At 42.4% G+C, this 18,184-nt stretch overlaps 1 protein-coding gene across 4 annotated transcripts in view; it reads left to right on the top strand.

The window, feature by feature from the left end:
* Nucleotides 1-17,443, top strand: part of Syndig1 (synapse differentiation inducing 1) — a 200,039-nt gene extending 182,596 nt beyond the window's left edge. For all 4 annotated transcript variants that reach the window (XM_040274515.2, XM_005334593.5, XM_040274516.2 and 1 more), the window contains one exon: nucleotides 16,248-17,443. In XM_040274515.2, coding sequence (XP_040130449.1) covers nucleotides 16,248-16,406 — 159 coding nt within the window. In that variant the 3' untranslated portion in view covers nucleotides 16,407-17,443. The remainder of the gene's footprint in view (nucleotides 1-16,247) is intronic.
* Nucleotides 17,444-18,184: the final 741 nt, after the last annotated feature.

The raw sequence follows: 18,184 nt of genomic DNA, 5'->3' as shown, positions 1-18,184 counted from the left end.
CTCTCTTTAAGGTTCTGTAGTTTTCATTGTATAAATCTTTCACCTCTTTTGTTAGGTTGATTCCCAAGTATCTTATTTTCTTTGAGGATATTGTGAATGGAGTGGTTTTCCTTATTTCCATTTCAGAGGTTTTGTTGCTGATATACAGGAATGCCTTTGATTTGTGCGTGTTGATTTTATATCCTGCCACTTTGCTGAATTCATTTATTAACTCTAGCAGCTTCTTTGTAGATCCTTTTGGGTCTGTTAAGTAAATTATCATGTCATCCGCAAATAGCGATAATTTAATTTCTTCTTTTCCTATTTTTATGCCTTTAATTTCTTTTGTCTGTCTAATTGCTCTGGCTAGTACTTCGAGAACTAAATTGAATAGAAGTGGTGATAGAGGACATCCCTGTCTTGTTCCAGATTTTAGAGGGAATGCCTTCAGTTTTTCTCCGTTTAGGATGATGCTAGCCTGAGGTTTAGCATATATAGCTTTTACAATGTTGAGGTAAGTTCCTGATATCCCTAGTTTTTCTAATGTTTTGAACATAAAGGGATGTTGTATTTTGTCAAATGCTTTTTCTGCATCTATCGAGATGATCATATGGTTCTTGTCTTTAAGCCTATTGATGTGGTGAATAGCATGTATTGATTTCCGTATATTGAACCAGCCTTGCATCCCAGGGATGAATCCTACTTGATCATGGTGCACAAGTTTTCTGATATGTTTTTGTATTCGATTCGCCAGAATTTTATTGAGAATTTTTGCATCCAAGTTCATTAGAGATATTGGTCTGTAGTTTTCTTTCTTTGAAGTGTCTTTGTCTGGTTTTGGGATCAGGGTGATGTTGGCCTCATAGAATGAATTTGGAAGAGCTCCTTCTTTTTCTATTTCTTGAAATAGTTTGAAAAGTATTGGTATTAGTTCTTCTTTGAAGGTTTTGTAGAACTCCGCTGTATACCCATCAGGTCCAGGGCTTTTCTTGGTTGGTAGACTTTGGATGGCTTCTTCTATTTCTTCCTTTGTTATTGGTCTGTTTAAATTGTGTGTGTCTTCCTGTCTCAATATGGGCAAATCATATGCCTTAAGAAATTTATCGATATCCTCGCTATCTTCTATTTTATTAGAATATAGGGTTTCAAAATACTTTCTAATTATCTTCTGTATTTCTGTAGTGTCTGTTGTGATATTGCCTTTTTCATCCCGTATATTAGTAATTTGAGTTCTCTCTCTTCTTCTTTTTGTTAGCATAGCTAAGGGCTTGTCTATCTTATTTATTTTTTCAAAGAACCAACTTTTAGTTTTATCAATTTTTTCAATGGTTTTTTTTGTTTCAATTTCGTTTATTTCTGCTCTAATTTTAATTATTTCTTGTCTTCTACTACAATTGCTGTTGTTTTGTTCTTCCTTTTCTAGGTTTTTGAGGTGTAGTGTGAGTTCATTTATTTGTTGGTTTTTTCTTTTTTTGATGAAAGAACTCCAGGATATGAATTTCCCTCTTAAACTGCTTTCATTGTGTCCCATAGATTCCGGTATGTTGTGTCTGTATTATCATTTGACTCTAAGAATTTTTTTATCTCTTCCTTTATGTCTTCTGTAACCCATTGATCATTCAATAACATATTGTTCATTTTCCATGTGGTGTAGGATTTTTCCTTCCTTTTTTTATCATTGATTTCCAATTTCACTCCATTATGGTCAGATATGGTGCATGGTATTATCTCCACACTTTTATATTTACTAAGATTTGCCTTATGGCATAATATATGGTCTATTTTTGAGTAGGATCCATGTGCTGCTGAGAAGAACGTGTATCCACTTGATGATGGTTGGTATATTCTATATATGTCAGTTAGGTCTAGGTTATTGATTGTGCTGTTGAGTTCTATAGTTTCTTTATTCAGCTTTTGTCTAGAGGATCTGTCTAATGGCGAGAGCGGTGTGTTGAAGTCACCCGTAATTATTGTGTTATGGTCTATTTGACTCTTGAACTTGAGGAGCGTTTGTTTTATGTAGATTGCAGCTCCATTGTTTGGTGCATACAAATTGATAATTGTTATGTCTTGTTGGTGGATGGTCCCTTTTAACAGTATATAGTGTCCTTCTTTATCCTTCTTAGTTAACTTAGGTTTGAAGTTGATTTTATTTGATATGAGTATGGCCACTCCTGCTTGCTTCCGAGGGCCATGTGAGTGGTATGATTTTTCCCAACCTTTTACCTTCAGCCTGTGTATGTCTTTTCCTATCATATGAGTCTCCTGAAGGCAGCATATTGTTGGAACAAATGAGGGAGGGTCAGGGTAGAGACTTGTATAAAGACACAAAACAAGAAGTGGAAACTGTTTTTCAAAAAAAAAATCTATACAAATTGATAATTTCAGAGAGACAAAAAGTGGAATTAATTTTCTGAAACAAAAACCAACACTGTGGGGAAAAATACAGCAGTGAGGGCACAAAAGAGTGTCCTTGGAAATTAAATAAAAATAAAATAAAATCCCCTAGAAGGCTTAGAAGGACAGTTGAGGAAATCTCCCATAAAGTATAACACAGGACAAGAGGTGGACCAGAGTTCAGGAAAGGAGAGAGACGAGTGGAGGATTTGTCCAGAGATGGAATGACAAGGATTTTCACAACAGCACTCTAGAACACTGCAGAATAGAGGGGCTTTCCTAAAAGCTTTTAGAGAAAAAAAATCAATCTATCAATTTCTTCTTACTTCTGGAGACTACACCCCTGGGGTCTTCTGTGCACAGCGGTGTAGTCTGCAGGGCACAGTGGTGAACAGAGAGTAAGGATGATGTTAGACCTGTCGAGAGTGCCTGACGTCAGACTCTGAAAGCCAGGGGGCAGATGTTTTCTCTCCTGTAGGGACAGAGAGAGAGAGAGAGAGAGAGAGAGAGAGAGAGAAAGAGAAGGAATAAAAGGGGCATCTCATGAAAATAGAAGGGAGAGAAATAGAGTAGAGAGAGGCGGGGAGGAGGAGAGGACAAAGGGAGGTACAAGGAAATGAAACTGACTATAGTTTCCTCTGTCCATGTATGTATAGACCACAATGAGTCACACTTTTATAACACATTTATAATTATTTATAATAGCATTTATAATATGTATTATATTGTTTATAATTATAATACACTAATAAAAAATAATAATAAATGGAGACTAGCAGAGAAAGTGAACCAGAGGAAAGGAAGTAAAGGAGAAGTACTGGAGAATGACAGTGAGTAAATGATGTTATATGCATGTACAAGTATGTCACAGTGAATCTCATTATTGTGTATAATTGTAATGTACTAATAAAAAAAATTACAAAGAAAGTGCTTTGGAAGTTAGGAGAGTATGGGGCATGGCCTTCAGAAATCAACAAATATCATGTCCAATATGGAATTCCATTCCTAGCCAAACTGTCAATCAAGTGTTGGGTTAGAATATGATCATTTACAAACATGCAAAATCTCAAACACATAGCATCCGTGCACAGAGTCCCGGGTAGTTTCAGCTGGGATGTTCTCCTGAAATAAAACCTGAGATCTAGTAAAAAAAAAAAAAAGAAAGAACAGAAGAGAATCAAAAGGGAATTCCAAGATGAGTTTAAAGAGATGGGAATTAAAGAAAAATTGTCAATTGGAACAAAAAGGACACAATACCCCAGGGCTGTAGTCTCCAGAATTAAGAAGAAATTGATAGATTGTCTGATATGTTTAATCATATTATTAGAACTTCATTCAGAGGGTATTGGTGTGTATGGTAAAGAAAGAGAATAAATCCATGCAGCAGATGAGAAACTATAACAATTGAGGCCAGGAGAAGAAAAAACACATTACAGCAGTGCACTTGGCTTATTGTGAATTAAATATACATAGTTGAAATAACAGCTTAACTAAATGCTTTGGTGACATTTAGTTGTGTGTAGAGAGTGGGAGAAGGGAAAGGAGATCATGGGATGGGGGTGAGTCCAATGAGGTTTGTAAGAAACTTACTCTTCATTTACCTCAAAAGTTGGTCAGTGATAAACAATTAACAAATTGATAGCTCCAGGAAAAAAAAAGAAATTATAATGTCTTAATAAAGAAGTAAATGCAGTGTTCCACCAACAAAGTTCAAAACTCGGTCTTTGGGAAAGAGCCTCAGGGGCAGGGAAACAGCCAAGACAGTTTCACTGATCTGTCATTTCATAAACCTTTTGCAACCATGTATTTAAAGAAATGTGTATGTTCTTTTTTTTATGTTTTACTTAGTTACACATGACAGTACAATGTCCTTGACATATCATACATTTGAATCAGATGGGATATGAGTTTTCATTTTTCTGAGTGTACAGGTTGCAGAATCACATTGGTCATGTGTTCACATATATACACACAGTAATAATAATGTCTGCTTCATTCTACTATCCTTCCTATCTCCCCAACCCCTCCCCGCCCCTCCCATCACTTCTCTCTACCTAAGCTAGGGTAACGCAATTCTTTTTCTTTCTCACATCTTCATACATATATTTTGGATAACAATGAGGGTCTCCTTCCACCTTCCATGAAATTCCCTTTCTCCCTCCCTTTCCCTCCCACCCCTCTTTCCTATGTAGAGGTAATCTTCTTCCCATGCTCTTCCTCTCTTCCCCATTTTGAGTTTCACCCCCCCCCCTTTATATCAGAGAAGATATTTGGCATTTGTTTTTTTTTGGGGGGGGCGGGGGGGATTGGCTAACTTCACTTAGCATAATTTGCTCTAATGCCATCCATTTCCCTGCAAATGCCATGATCTTATTATTTTTTTAGTGCTGAGTAATATCCATTATGTATATATGCCACATTTTTTTAATCTATTCATTCATTGAAAGGCATCTAGGTTGGCTCCACAGTCTAGCTATTGTGAATTGTGCTGCTATAAACATTGATGTGGCTGTGTCCCTGTAGTATGCTGTTTTTCGGTTTTTGGGGTGTAGCCTGAGAAGAGGAATAGCTAGATCAAATGGTGGTTCCATTCCCAGCTTTCCAAGGAATCTCCATGCTGCTTTCCAAATTGGCTGCACCAATCTGCAGTTCCACCAGCAGTGTATAAGTGTACCTTTTTCCCCGCATCCTCGCCAGCACTTGTTATTCATCATGGCTGACACTCTTACTGGAATGAGATGGTATCTTAGAGTAGTTTTAATTTGCATTTTGTGATTGATAGAGATGATGAACATTTTTTGGTATATTTGTTGATTGATTATGTGTAGCCAATGAAGTTGAATAGTGCAAGGGAGATTTTCAGTTTTTAGTTTGTATGCAATTCTTCAATTATTTTTTTTAAATATTATTCTTCTAATAAAAGTCTTTTCCTTTCTGGATATATGAGGTGAATAAAAAATAAAATTTTCTGTGTACCCATGGCAAGTAGAAAATAAATTTCAAAGCAATTTTGGAAACCATGAGGCAAGCTGATCATTTACATCCAAAGTATCTGTCCCCACTCCTTCCCTCTAGAAGAGCTCCACCATACTTTATTTCCTCTGAAGGTCTTCCCATATCTTGCAATAACAATCTTTCCAGTGCAGTTAATATTCATCTCTCTTTCTAGTTTGAAAAAAATCTTAGTACGAGCATAGTTCACATGTACAAGATCTCCCTACAGGAAAAAGAAGAAGAAGAGAAAAATACCACTGCTAAAATTCAAGAAAAAAATTTAAAATAAATGTGTTTCACAAAACTGCATCAGCAGAAAAAAAATGTGTGTGTTTATGTTGCTTTGATTATAGAAACTATTTTTAAAACAGAACATTTTATAGCCTATTAGCAATTCTACTCCTAGTTGTGTATCCAACAGAAGTAAATCTCACAAATATATGAACTAAAATGTTCATAGCAGCCTGCTATGGTTTAGTTATGAGATGTCCCCCAAAAGCCTGTATGTGAGACAATGCAGGAAAGTTTAGATCAGTGTATGTGATCTGCTTAGTGGATTAACTGCATGGTAATTGTAGACAGGTAGGGTGTGATGGAGGATGTGGTTCTTTGGGAGTGTCCTTTGGGTTCATATTTTGTCCCTGGTGAGTGGACCTCTCTCTGCTTCCTGATTGCCATATCCTGAGCTGCTTTCCTCCTCCACACCTTTTTGGCATGGTGTTCTGCCTCACCTGGGGCCTAGAACTGTGGAGTTGGCCTGTGGACTGAGACTTCTAAAACTGTGAATACCAAATAAACTTTTCTTCATCTAAAATTTTCCAGATCTTGTTCTTGGTCACAGCAGCAAAAAAGCTGACTAAAACACAACCCTATATATAAAAACCAAAAACTTAAAACCACCCACCACTTTGCACAGGTGAGTGGATAATATGCTGCGAGCATTAATGGAATATGACACTAGAGAATAAATGGCCTATCTGTTCACACAATAAGGATGAATCTCACAGAAAGGGTGCAGGAGCAAGAAACAGTTGGGTAGGTATAATGGTGTCCATTAATGAGACATTCCAAAGTAGGTTAAGTTAATCTGAGCTGTTGTAGGTCAGGAATGTCATCCTTGCTGGGAATGATTGACAGCAAGGAGCAGAGAAGACCTCCATTGGTGATAACGGCTCTGTCCCCAGTGCAATTGCTGTTTACATAGGTGTGTGCACATTGTGAAATTTCACCAAGCTGCACACAGATGACTTGTGCACCTTACGAGTATTACGCATGGTGTATAATTACAAACACACACATTCTCTCACAATGATCCAACTTATGATTTTTTAAAATTTACAATAGTGGGAAAGCAATATGCATCTAATTGAAAAGATACATCGATTTCTGAATGTGGATCTTACCTGGTGCTAGTGATATGATATAATCCTCTCTCCTGGTGTTGGGCACAACAGAGCCACAGCTACCGATTAGTCATGGGATCACACAGGGAACAGCAAGCTCTCTATTGTGTGCTGTGTTTATTGCTAAGGCATGTTTGGTAGTTTATGTATATTAAATCAACTGTCCACTTACCATATTTTCAACTTATGATGGGTTTATTGGGATGTAACCCTAGAGTAAGTTGGGGAGTATGTGGCGGGGAGTGTAAATTTTTAATAAGAATGAAAGCCAATATGCAAATAATGTCTAGCCATTTGTCACTACTCAAATCTGAGAAAAGGGGAGGATGACTATTGTCCATGCCTCTGATGCTCTCTCTAATTCTAATGTACTCATAGAACTTCTTGTATCATTTGATCACTGTTATTTGTGGACACCTATGACATACTGAACAGAAGGAGGCACACTGGTAGGGGTCTGGGTACAAAGAGTAGAGACAGTCACTTCTGAGACATGGATGGCTGACCATAAGTGTGACCACTGCCCTGGGCAGGAGGAGGTGACCTGGGAGAGGGCACAGGAGGCAGCACTGAGCCCAAGCATCTAAGTGAAAAGAACAAACTTTAGGACAAAACACGATGCTCCTCCCCCCTTCCAAAGGCTCTGGTCTCTGTTTTGCCTCCTCCTGAGTTCCCTGGACTTGAACCTGAGAAGAACCAAACTCCCAGGCAAACTGGCCCTGGTTTGTGGAGAAGCCAAGGCAGCCTCCTCTCTAGATGGGGCCAGACACCATGGGTGAGAGGGACTCAGCCTCATGGAAACTGGCTCCAGTCTGGCTGCAGGGAGAAAAACTCACTAAGATGGACTTGCATCAGCTAAGTGAAATCCCTACCTAGAGTTTGGAGACTTCTCTATCTCCATGGAAAAGAGGACAATAGCAGCAACTCACCTGTCCAACAACAACCTGGGAAAGTGGCCGTGTTCCCACTGAGGTTTACATTGTTACGGTGGTGTTCTCTGTCATTGAGAGCCTCAGAGAACTGACCCCATAATAGGGATGCTTAGACATCTCCCTAGGAAGTCCTCTACCCCTGGCAGAGTGATTCAGATCAACTGGAGGTTGATGGCTCTGTGCCAGTAAGTATGGTCACCTGTTGTTTGGGCTGGGTTATACCCAAATAGTACGTTTCATATCTGTCTCCTTCCTTCCATTTAGATCTGTCAGCCAAAGTTTTTTGTTCGTTCAATTTTGTATGGTTAAGTGAACCCAGGGGCACTTCAATGGCCACATCCCCAGTCCTTTTTTAAATTTTTATTTTGTGACAGGGTCTTGCTAAGTTGCTGAGACTGGCCTCAAACTTGTGATCCTCCTGCCTCACCTACCTGAGTCACTGGAATTACAGGCGTGTGCCATCATGCTTGACTTTTTATTTTTAACTGTTTATAATGGAAGAGTTAATGAAAGGACAATGTGGGGTAATATAAAAATACAGCCGGAACTAAATACTGGAAAGAAACACGTTTGTGGAGGATGGAGTGTGAGGCTGTTTGCCTCTGAGAGACTTCCCATCCCTGTGGTTTTTGTTTGGAATATCCTAGCAAGTCTTTCTCTTTGTCAAGCACAGCTCTTAGTACCTCATCAGTGCATGGTGATTGTTAGATGGCAATAAATAACAGAAATAACTTTTGCAATAATGCAAAGATGTAATCCAGTCAGACAGCTATGGGTTCTAGAGGAAAAATGAGCCATAAAATACCCACAGTGCTGTCAATTTCCAGAGAAGTGATTCTGGAGGCAGTGAGTATCTTATTGAAGGCCATCACAAATTCCAGGAATTAGTGTCCAGCAGCTATGGCATGTGCCGCCAATGTCCCTGTGTCTGACCTGGCTCCTCTATATAAACAGAGCCAGTGGGTCTATGTATGATGTGGAGTGTGGTAGTATCTCACCTTATTGGTTTTTTAACCCTAAAATATTGAAGATAGGAAAAACAAAGCAGCAGGGCTATCTCTCAGAGAAAATCATGATTTTTTTCTAACACCTCAGACAACACTGAGTATTTTCTTGCCACAGGAAATTAACACTTTGGCAAAAACCTATCAGAAGTTCAGTCAAAAGCTAAGGGAGATGTTCCCTCGGGGTTGCTAGCCCACATGAGACCAGAGCTCAAGTACTTTGAGATATCTTGTCACCTCAGGAAGGGAAAGTTGGTCTCACATCATGGGAGGCACTTGGTGTAGAGGACTTGCCATGGTGTCTCTTAAGAATCAGGACCTCAGACAGTTAGGAATCTCCCATGACAGATTCCAAGTGTTGTTAGCTGCAGGCCTGTGATGTGGACCCACTCAGGTGGGTAGTAAAGGCCTCCCCAAGTTACCTGCTGATCCCAAGGGGGTCTCCCTTGTCTTTCACAGTCACCCCAATTTCATCGTCCCTCGGCTGTTTCATTATCTCCAGCCTGTCATCGAACCAAATGTGAGGCCATTTTCAGCCATGTCTCTTTTGGTGTCAGCTCTGCTGTGGAACTTTAGGCTGAACATCCTGTTACAGAGCAAGTGAGGCAAAGAAAGAGGGAGAGAGGGAAGAAAGGAGAGAGGGTGAGCTTAGCCTTGTAGGCCTCCAGACTAGGGAGAGTGGGAAGGAAGCAGGGCCTGCAATCCAGTCAGAGGCTACCTTGCTGTCACCACAAGCTGAGGCCACTCCCTTTGAACAAAACCATTTCCCTAAACACTACTGAGGTGTGTTCTATCACCACCAACACAGAGCTGCTGCTTGGTGAGCACAGTCACCCATTAAAAACTACACCCAAGGAAGAGAAATTTGATTTCATTCCTCTACAAACTCACCATTTCTGATCATGAAACCTTGAGCAAAAGGATCTTTATATGTGTATCCCAAAGCTTGGGGGCTTTTGCCCACGTGTTGGTTAGTCCTGATTGTTTGATGGTCACTCTTCCGACCTAAAGAGATGTGATGCAGTGGTGATTTTAGTACATTTGTCCTCACTGAGCATTCTGTTTATAAAACTTTTTATTTTCTCAGGTTGAATATCACCTCACACGAGGGAGAGGATGTTCATTGTTCTCCTGAGTTTTCTTGTGCTTGACTTGTGCTTTTCAATTTTAAAAAGTTCCCTGCACATCCTTACAACCGGGTGAGTGAGGTTGGCTCTTCAACTTAAGAAGCAGCATGTGTGTAAAAGCTTCCTCAGGAACCAGGCTGTGGGCTGGACAGGAGCCCCATACCTCATGGCTTGAAGGATGGCTCCCTTTCAGGCAGCATCTAACACCCTGCGCCCAGCTGTGCTCAATGGGAACCCTGTTGCTTCCTGCGTTCTGGTTATTGATTCTTAACACTCCAGGCTTTCCAGCTCTCCTCTCCTCTCCTGTGACTTTTATTAATGAGCTGAAACACTCCACCTGAGTAGCTTTCAGAAGTGCAGGAACCACTCCCCAGGGACTTCCATGCCCCCCCAATATGGGTCACCACTGGCCATCACTTGCATGTAGAAGCTTTGGGGTTCACACCAAAGCTACTCAGGACCAGGGTGGCCACCTGCACTTCCTGTTCCCTGATAAGAGGCCCCCAAAAGAAAGTAACAAACTTCATTCATGACCTGTTGGCAAAAGGGTAAGGAAGGGAGACCAACTTCAAGGGAGAGCAGTGGGTTTGATGGTCACCCTTCTGACCTTCTTTTCTCAGTGGAAAGAAATACACAGAGGCTTTCCCAAGACCTTGACAAGGCTTCAGTGACCGTGTGAATGGAGTTGTCACTATGGTCGGGCAGGGCGTGTGCAGATGGGGCTCCTTCCACACCCTGTCACCTCCCTTTTGTTCAATGTGGTGACCTTCACAGAGTGACAGAGGCACTGTCTAGGAGTGACAGAGGCAGAACCAAGAGACAGCTTTTTGTGTTTGACCCACCAGAGGTGCAGCCTCTTAGTGGAGGCCTGGGATCCTGAATTTGGTCAGCCCCCAGGACTGGCTCAGATTTTATTCTGCTCAAGTATGTTTAGTTTCCCATAAGACATCCCATGCGTCTGTGTGCGCCTCCTGTGGTTTCATAGGGCTTATCTTCCCCATGGGCTTCTTGGCAGAGTTTTCCCAGAGGACTTGGAGGACAGTCCCATGGGTTGGGCCTTCCATAGAGAGAATCCAAATGACAGTAAGGACAGGAAGATACTTTAGTTATCACTGGAGGTGAGAAGGGCCAGGAGGAAGGAACCAGAAGGGGCTTGTCAGAGGGAACTATGGGTGAGTGGGACATGGACCTTGAGATTCAGCACTGGGAGGAACCCTGTGGAAGGAGGGAAGTTGCCAAGTGTTAGATCTGCAATCTCCACACCCCAGGAGGCAGACATCTCCCTGAGGATGTTGAGGTTACCACAGTCCAGCCCAAGTCATAACCGCTCAAGCAGTGCACCATGAGATCCCTGAGCTGCAGAAATCATGAGACATATTGTGACTCTTCTTGTTCAGCCACAAAGTTTGGAGATGATGCATTTCTCACCAACAAGTGAGGAACACATATAAAATGAGAAGGAAGTTTTCAGCCCAGGTATCTGGATGCCCAAGGGTCTCCCCTCCAACCCCCGAGGGTGATAAAGAGCCACATGTCAGGCTGTCCAAAGAGACTGGACACCAAGTCTGGGGAAGCTGTTTCCAGCAGGCAGTAAGTTCCCAGAGGTGCCTATCCACCAAGAACCCTGAGATCAAGCTTCTCAGAATGCCTGCTAAATGCTCACTTAGGGCCCCATGGGTTTCATGTGTAGACCAGGGTGTAGACAAGTCTACACTCTCAATTAGGACAAGTACATGATATCTGCTTATTCCAGCCAAGAAATACCTAGGGTCCTCTGACCCTAGGAGATACTAGTTGCTTCTGTTCCTTGCTCCCTCCACTCCTCCCTCCTCTCCCCAACACAGTGGGCAAGTGCAGCCAGGGGCACGGGCTACCTGGAGAATCCACTGACCTTGGCTGACCTGTCTTCTCATAAAAAGTCTTCCACACAGTCTCGCCTTTGATTTTAAAGGGGTGATAAACCTGAGTGCCCAGGTCAAGAACTCTTGCCCTGATTCACAGCAAAAAGAAACAAAAACAAAAACATGTCAAAGAGCTTGAAGTGTTAGTCTAGAAACTGATAGAAGCATTTCTTCTAGTTTGCACCTTCTCAAAGGAACGAGCAAGCTGTTTTGTAGCCATGGTCATCCATTTTCTGAAACAAAGAGTTGGTCCAATCCCCTTCCTTAGGTCATGGCATGCACTCTGCAGTATCAATGATGTCTCTACCTCGTGGGAGCTTAGACCCTGGGAGCTCTCTGCTTCTGCAAAACATAGACACTGAGTAGCCTTTCTGAAAAGCAGCCTGTTTGTTAGGCTTCATCTCTTTGCTGTTCTTGACATTTCTCTGGTAGTGCCCAAACAACAAAGTCTCTGGGTCTCTTATTGGAACTAAACATAAAAATGAAGAGTTGGTTCCCTCAGTGTGGACTATGAAAATGAGCAATTGAACATGATTTTCAGACATGTTGGCTTTGAGCAGAAGAGCTCTGGACCTGTATGTGTGCAGAACTTGCAGTATTAAGCCAGAACTCGTCTTGAGGGATGGGAGAAACCACTACCTCTCTTCTAAGCACCCACAAAAAAACAGGAGCAGGTACTGAGACTAGTACCAATTGGGAACATTGAAGAATGTGATCTTGAAAACAGATGCATTCAGTCACACATTAATAGCTATTGACCTTTTGCATAAATACCAAGGAGTAGAATGGCTGGGCCTTATGGTGTTTCTATTTCTAATCTTTTGAGGAATCTCCATACCGATTTCCATAGCAGTTGTTCTAAAGAACTGGACTCAGCGTACTATAGCAATACTTGAATTCCAACTTATAGCAGTGCAGTTCACAATAGCTGAGTTATGGAACCAGCCTACGTGCCCATCCCAGACAAGTGGATAAAGAAAATGTGGTATATTTACACAATGGAATTCTGCTCAGCCATAAAGAAGAATGAATTATGTCACTTGCCAGTAAATGGGTAGAACTGGAGAATATCTTACTGAGTTAAATAAGCCAGACTGAGAAAATCAAGGGTCAAATGTTTTCTGTGTGGAAATTAGAGAGGAAAAAAAAGAATTAAAAAAAAAAAAGCTGGGGAGAATCTCATGAAAATAGAAGGGAGAACAATAGAGTAGAAGAACAGGATCAAGGGGAAGAGAGGAAAGGAAAGAAAGAAAAAGAGTAATTATAGAACAAAATTAGCAAATTATGCTAAGTGCATGTATGAACAGATCACAATGAATCTCACTTTTATGCATGATTATAATGTACCAATTTTGTTGAGGCCTGTAATCAAGTCAAGATGGCGCCTGGCACTTTGCCAGGAGGAGTGGTCTGTGAAGCAACGCCAGCGAACCATTAAGATGATGAGGATTCCTTATTGGTTGACTGCTGTATCTAGTTTATGTTAATTGAGTTAAGCTGTGTGTAATTAGTTAAGTATATATACCTCTGCTGTCCTGCAATAAAGGGGCTCCCGCTGTATCAATCTTCACAAGTTGCTTGTCACCCCCTGGTTATTTTGCCCAGCCAGACTGTGGCACAATTTAAAAAACAAATAGAGGAAAACCAGAAGAGCAGAGAAAAAGGATCAGGGGGAGAAAGGAGGGGAAGTAAAAGGGAAGTACTGGGGAAAGAAATGGAGCAAATTGGGTTATGAGTGCATATGAATAGGTCACAGTGAATCCCAATATTATATGCAGGGGCCACCCCTGAGCTGTCTGAATAGCCTCTACTCAGCCTTGGAGCCAAGGAGATTTTGGTCTGGCATTACAAGTCATTTTGTGGCTTATTACACAAAGCACGTGGTGACCTCAGTCTTTGCTGGGCTAGGAGGCTGCTCTGTAGCTCCGGACTTGGGCTTACCCATTGGGCCTGGACAGCCCCCCTCCTACCTTATTTGGAAAACAAACACTTCATTGGAATCCTTTGAAGGCCCCTTGTATAAAAAAAACCAAATGGGAGCTCCTCTCACTCTCCTTCCAGTTAGAAGCAGGACCTCTAAGGTTGCAGAGCTATCCTGCCCTTGTTTTTTCAAAATTATTCCTGTGTTGTGTAATTTTTTTGCCATATTTCTCAGCCAGCACATTTCATGCAAGGGAAACCCAAATTTCATAGCCTGTGCGGGACGCAGGAGAGAAGTTTAGGAATAGAGAATTATATACAATTACAATGTACTAAGGAAACATAGCCAGTGGCCTACTGCCACTCCTCCTTGGCACTAACTCAGGCTCCATGAAGACCCCAGGGGACAAGGGAGATGTGGGCCCTACCTCCTGGGGCAAAGAAAACAACTATTCCAGGTGTTGTTATTTAAATGTGTGAGTTCCAATGAGGCAGGGAAGTCCAGCACCCAGTGGGAAGGTATGTGATCAGCTAAAGTGGCCTCTGCCCGGCTCTTGGCTCTCCTTTGCCTCCTTCCCTCCAGCATGGCTCATGCCGGACTGTGCTAAGGACGGTGATAATTGCAGTGACAGCAGCAAAGCCACACTTGTGATGAATCGTGTCTGTTTGGAGTTAACACTAGGAAGGGCAATTACAGTAAATTATGATATAGGACACTGGAGTGTTTGGGAGCACTGCTACCTAAAATGCAACCCCAGCTCATTATGACTTAATTAATTCATTATGGTTGTCCTAGGAGGCTTCTCGTGCGCATTCCCTCAGCTCTGCTTCATCAAAAACTTGTCCGCGGTGAGCTCCCAAGCTCAGTTCCAAGACAAAATACTGGGGAAGGAAAAAGAAAAACCTAGCCTTTAAGATCCAGAAGCTAGGGACAAGGGTACGAAGACAGGTGGCGGAGGGGATCCCTTCTCAACGCGTCACAGACTTCCAGATCTCAATAAATCAAGATCAGGAGATTGTGCAATAGGGAGATCCATTCTCTGATTTTGACTTTCTGTGGCCTATGGCACGGTAACGGTAATTTTCAGTTTGAGTGAACAACCTGTCCTCCTGTACCTACCTATGAAATGTAGAGATGTCACAGATGACCCTTGGGAATTGGGTCTGGTGAGAAATTTTGGTTTTCCAGGAATGGCCCATGAGAGCAAGTTCCATTCTGCAGGGGAGTAGGCTCTTTACCTTCATCACAGAGGACACTCTGCTGACTTGGGACTAGTCGACCTCAGCATTGACTGAACCTCCTGGGAATCATGCTCCTTGGTAGTATGCCACTCTGTCTGGCAAATGAGCTGATTGGCTTGGTGGTCTGTTCGTGATGGTTACAGATGAATTACAGTTTCCCCCTACTTCTAGCATTAAGGAGTGTGTGTGCCCCAGCAAGGAGCTACCACACAGCCAGCAGAAACCTGAGCAGATAAGTGCTTATGTTCCTCAAAGAACAAATTTCTGGCTGGCAGCTTCTGATGTTGGTTCAGAGGTTCCACAGTATTATTGGCACAGTCTTCTTTAATATTCTCTCAGCTTACCTCCTGAACCCAAGATCATCACAGCAGTTCCAGTCATCATATCCACATCCCAATGTAGAAGAAGAGGGTTTTGTTAGTTCCATATATGTCCCGTATCTTATCCAGAGAACAAAATCCTTACCTGAATTCTGCCAAAGACATCCACTGAGATCTTTCTGAGCCACATTTGTCACCCCCAAGGGAGGTGGGAAAGGAAAGACAAGAAAGGAAGGGGATAGGAATTGGGATGGATCTAAGGGTTCTGCCACAAAAATCTCAAATCAAATATAACAGCCAACCTCCATGTTCCCATCCACCTCATGACCCCAAGAAATGTAAATCATTTTAAGCCAACGCCTTATTATATGATTGAATGTCCAAAAGTATAAGTATAGGTATTGGTCTTATATAAAATTATTTGAACAATAGACACGTTTCACTAACTCCAGCTATGGCAGGGTCAGGAAATGAACAACGTCATGGCCATGTGATGCCTATCTACACGAAAAGTGGTTAACCTCAAGTATCCTGGAACTGATTTAATAATTATACACCCTAGTTTCCTCTCTGGGAAATGAGAACTACAATTCCCTCCCCCCCATCTCTACTGGGTTATACAGATTAAATAAGGTAAGTGTGAACACGCTTTAGAAAATTAAGTTAATTCAAATACAAAATATGTCATTCTTGCATAGGAGAAATGGCACTGGAATGTGGTGCCTTGCCCATCCCTGGCATACTGGTCCCCAAGACCCCAGACCCCACCTTAATGGCATTTATTGGTCCACTCCAAGCCTCACTTATTCCTGCAGGACAGAGTAGAATTGAGGCTTTGCCTCCCCTGCAGCATGGGGAGAGTGGCCAAACATCAGGCACATCCCTTCCTTGCTAGTTAGAGAAGAAATGGAGGGTAAGCGATTTTCCTCCAGTCTTTCTTAAATTCTTGGGACCTCAAACCAGCCCTCCACTCTCTGTTCATTCTGACTTTCTTACTTTGATTTCCTTTTTCTCCTCCAATTCTGCAGACCAACAAAGCCGTGGCCAAGGGGGACTTCCACCAGGCTAGCACCAGCTCCCGGAGGGCCCTGTTCCTGGCCGTGCTGTCCATCACCATCGGAACCGGCATCTACGTGGGCGTGGCCGTCGCCCTCATCGCCTACCTCTCCAAGAACAACCACCTATGAGCTTCCTGCAGGCACGGAGGGGAAGGCCCCGGGCCAGGGCTCTGTGGGCTCAGAGAGGGTAGAGCTGGCCAGGGGTAGACACACCCTGTGTGACGCTGTACAATATAAGTGATTGCCAAACGACTCCATGAATGCCCTGGAATTTTCTACCCATGGATTCCTTTGTTTTTATCCTTAATTTCATTTTCACAGCACTGTGTAGAGCACCAGACAGACGGGCACTGCTAATTCTTCCAAATGGAAGCTCCAAAGATCCCGACCCATGAGGCTGTCTCTGGATGGATTTTGGTGAATTAATGACAACGCAGCTCTCTCTGCAGCCTGCCAGTGCCTGGAATGTTGCCGCATTAGCAATATACAAACAGTTTAACAAAAAAAAAATGTGTTTATTTTTTATGGAATACGGTGCAATAGGCAGAGGGCAGGGAACATGTCACTCTGCTGTCTGTGGCCTGCTTGAGTCCTCTGTGTCCCCCAGTCTGTGTGACTTCCCTGCCAGAAGAAAATGGGGCTTAGAAGGAAAAGAAAAAAAAAAAAGACAAAACAACTTCTAGGAGGAGATCCCAGCTGTCACTCTCTGCAGATGGGTCCAGCCTTGAGAATGCCAAGCCTCTGTCCCCAGTCCTGCTCCTTCCCTCCACGCTGCCCCAGCCTAAGAGCTCCAGGCCTCTTCAGGACGCTCAACAGCTCCCCTCCAGCAATACGCGATCTTGGGGCCTGTTGATCTATAGATGGGGAGACAGGCCACAGCCCCTCCCAAGGCTCCTAAGGAATGAGCCCAGTGTTTGCTCCAGGAACTCGAGGCCAAGGAGCTACGAAGACACAAGTGGGTGCTTCTCAAATCGCCACCCGTGCAGGCGTTCACCCTGGTCATAAGCAGTGATGCTAGTGATCCTAGCAACGAGATGGGCCTTACTCTGTCAACTAAATGAATAGCTATTTTCTTGTCATTTTTTTAAGTGCAACTCTTGCTTCATGCTGCTTAAGTTATCAGATGAATGCTGAGAAACAAGTAATCACAAGACATTTTAATACCATTTCATTGCTGTTTTACGAGTGTTCATTATTTAACAAAAAAAGTTATCTTTTAGCTTTTTTTTTTTTTTTTTTTTTGCTTATGACTTTTCTTTCTGATGAGTAGTTACAGTTGAGATTCATTTGGACTATTTACTGGGTTGTTAAATGAGGACAGAGCCACCCGGGACTCAGCTCCTCACTGTCTCCCGGGATGAGAATTACAAAATCCTTGACTGCTTAAATCCTCACCTCAAACATTGTTAGTATCATCATCCTGTTCCCCTCACATTCCCTTCTAGGATAGTGGTTTTTTTTACCTGTGGCATTAAAAAAACTCCTGATACCTGAAATCCTGGCATCCCAGCCCTGGAAATCCTGATTTGATTGATCAGGGAGGCAGCCTGGTGATTCCAATATGTGACAAAAGAAAGAACCACTCTCTGGGAATAAGGCTTGTGAGTGTGATCTCCCCCTCCTGCCACTCTCCCCCTTGACCTTGAACATACACTATTTTGAAAATCATTATCACTGTCTTCCTAGAACAAATGAGATTCACCTCGACAACAGATAGTCCAAAAACATACCTTACTGAAGAATATATAAAAGAAGCCCAAATATCCCAATGAAAGCCAAAGCCACCTGGCCCTAGAGACCATGAGTATGGAGTCAAACCAAGCTGGATTTGAATCCAATTGTGCTATTTTCTTTTCCTTTTTTTTTTTTTTTTTGTGGTGGGGTGTACTGGGGATTGAACTCAGGGG

The sequence above is a fragment of the Ictidomys tridecemlineatus genome, chromosome 5 (assembly GCF_052094955.1).
Source record: "Ictidomys tridecemlineatus isolate mIctTri1 chromosome 5, mIctTri1.hap1, whole genome shotgun sequence".
Classification (NCBI taxonomy): Eukaryota; Metazoa; Chordata; class Mammalia; order Rodentia; family Sciuridae; genus Ictidomys; species Ictidomys tridecemlineatus.
The sequence above is the reverse complement of the archived record's forward strand: the minus strand, read 5'-3'. Positions and strand labels throughout refer to the sequence as shown.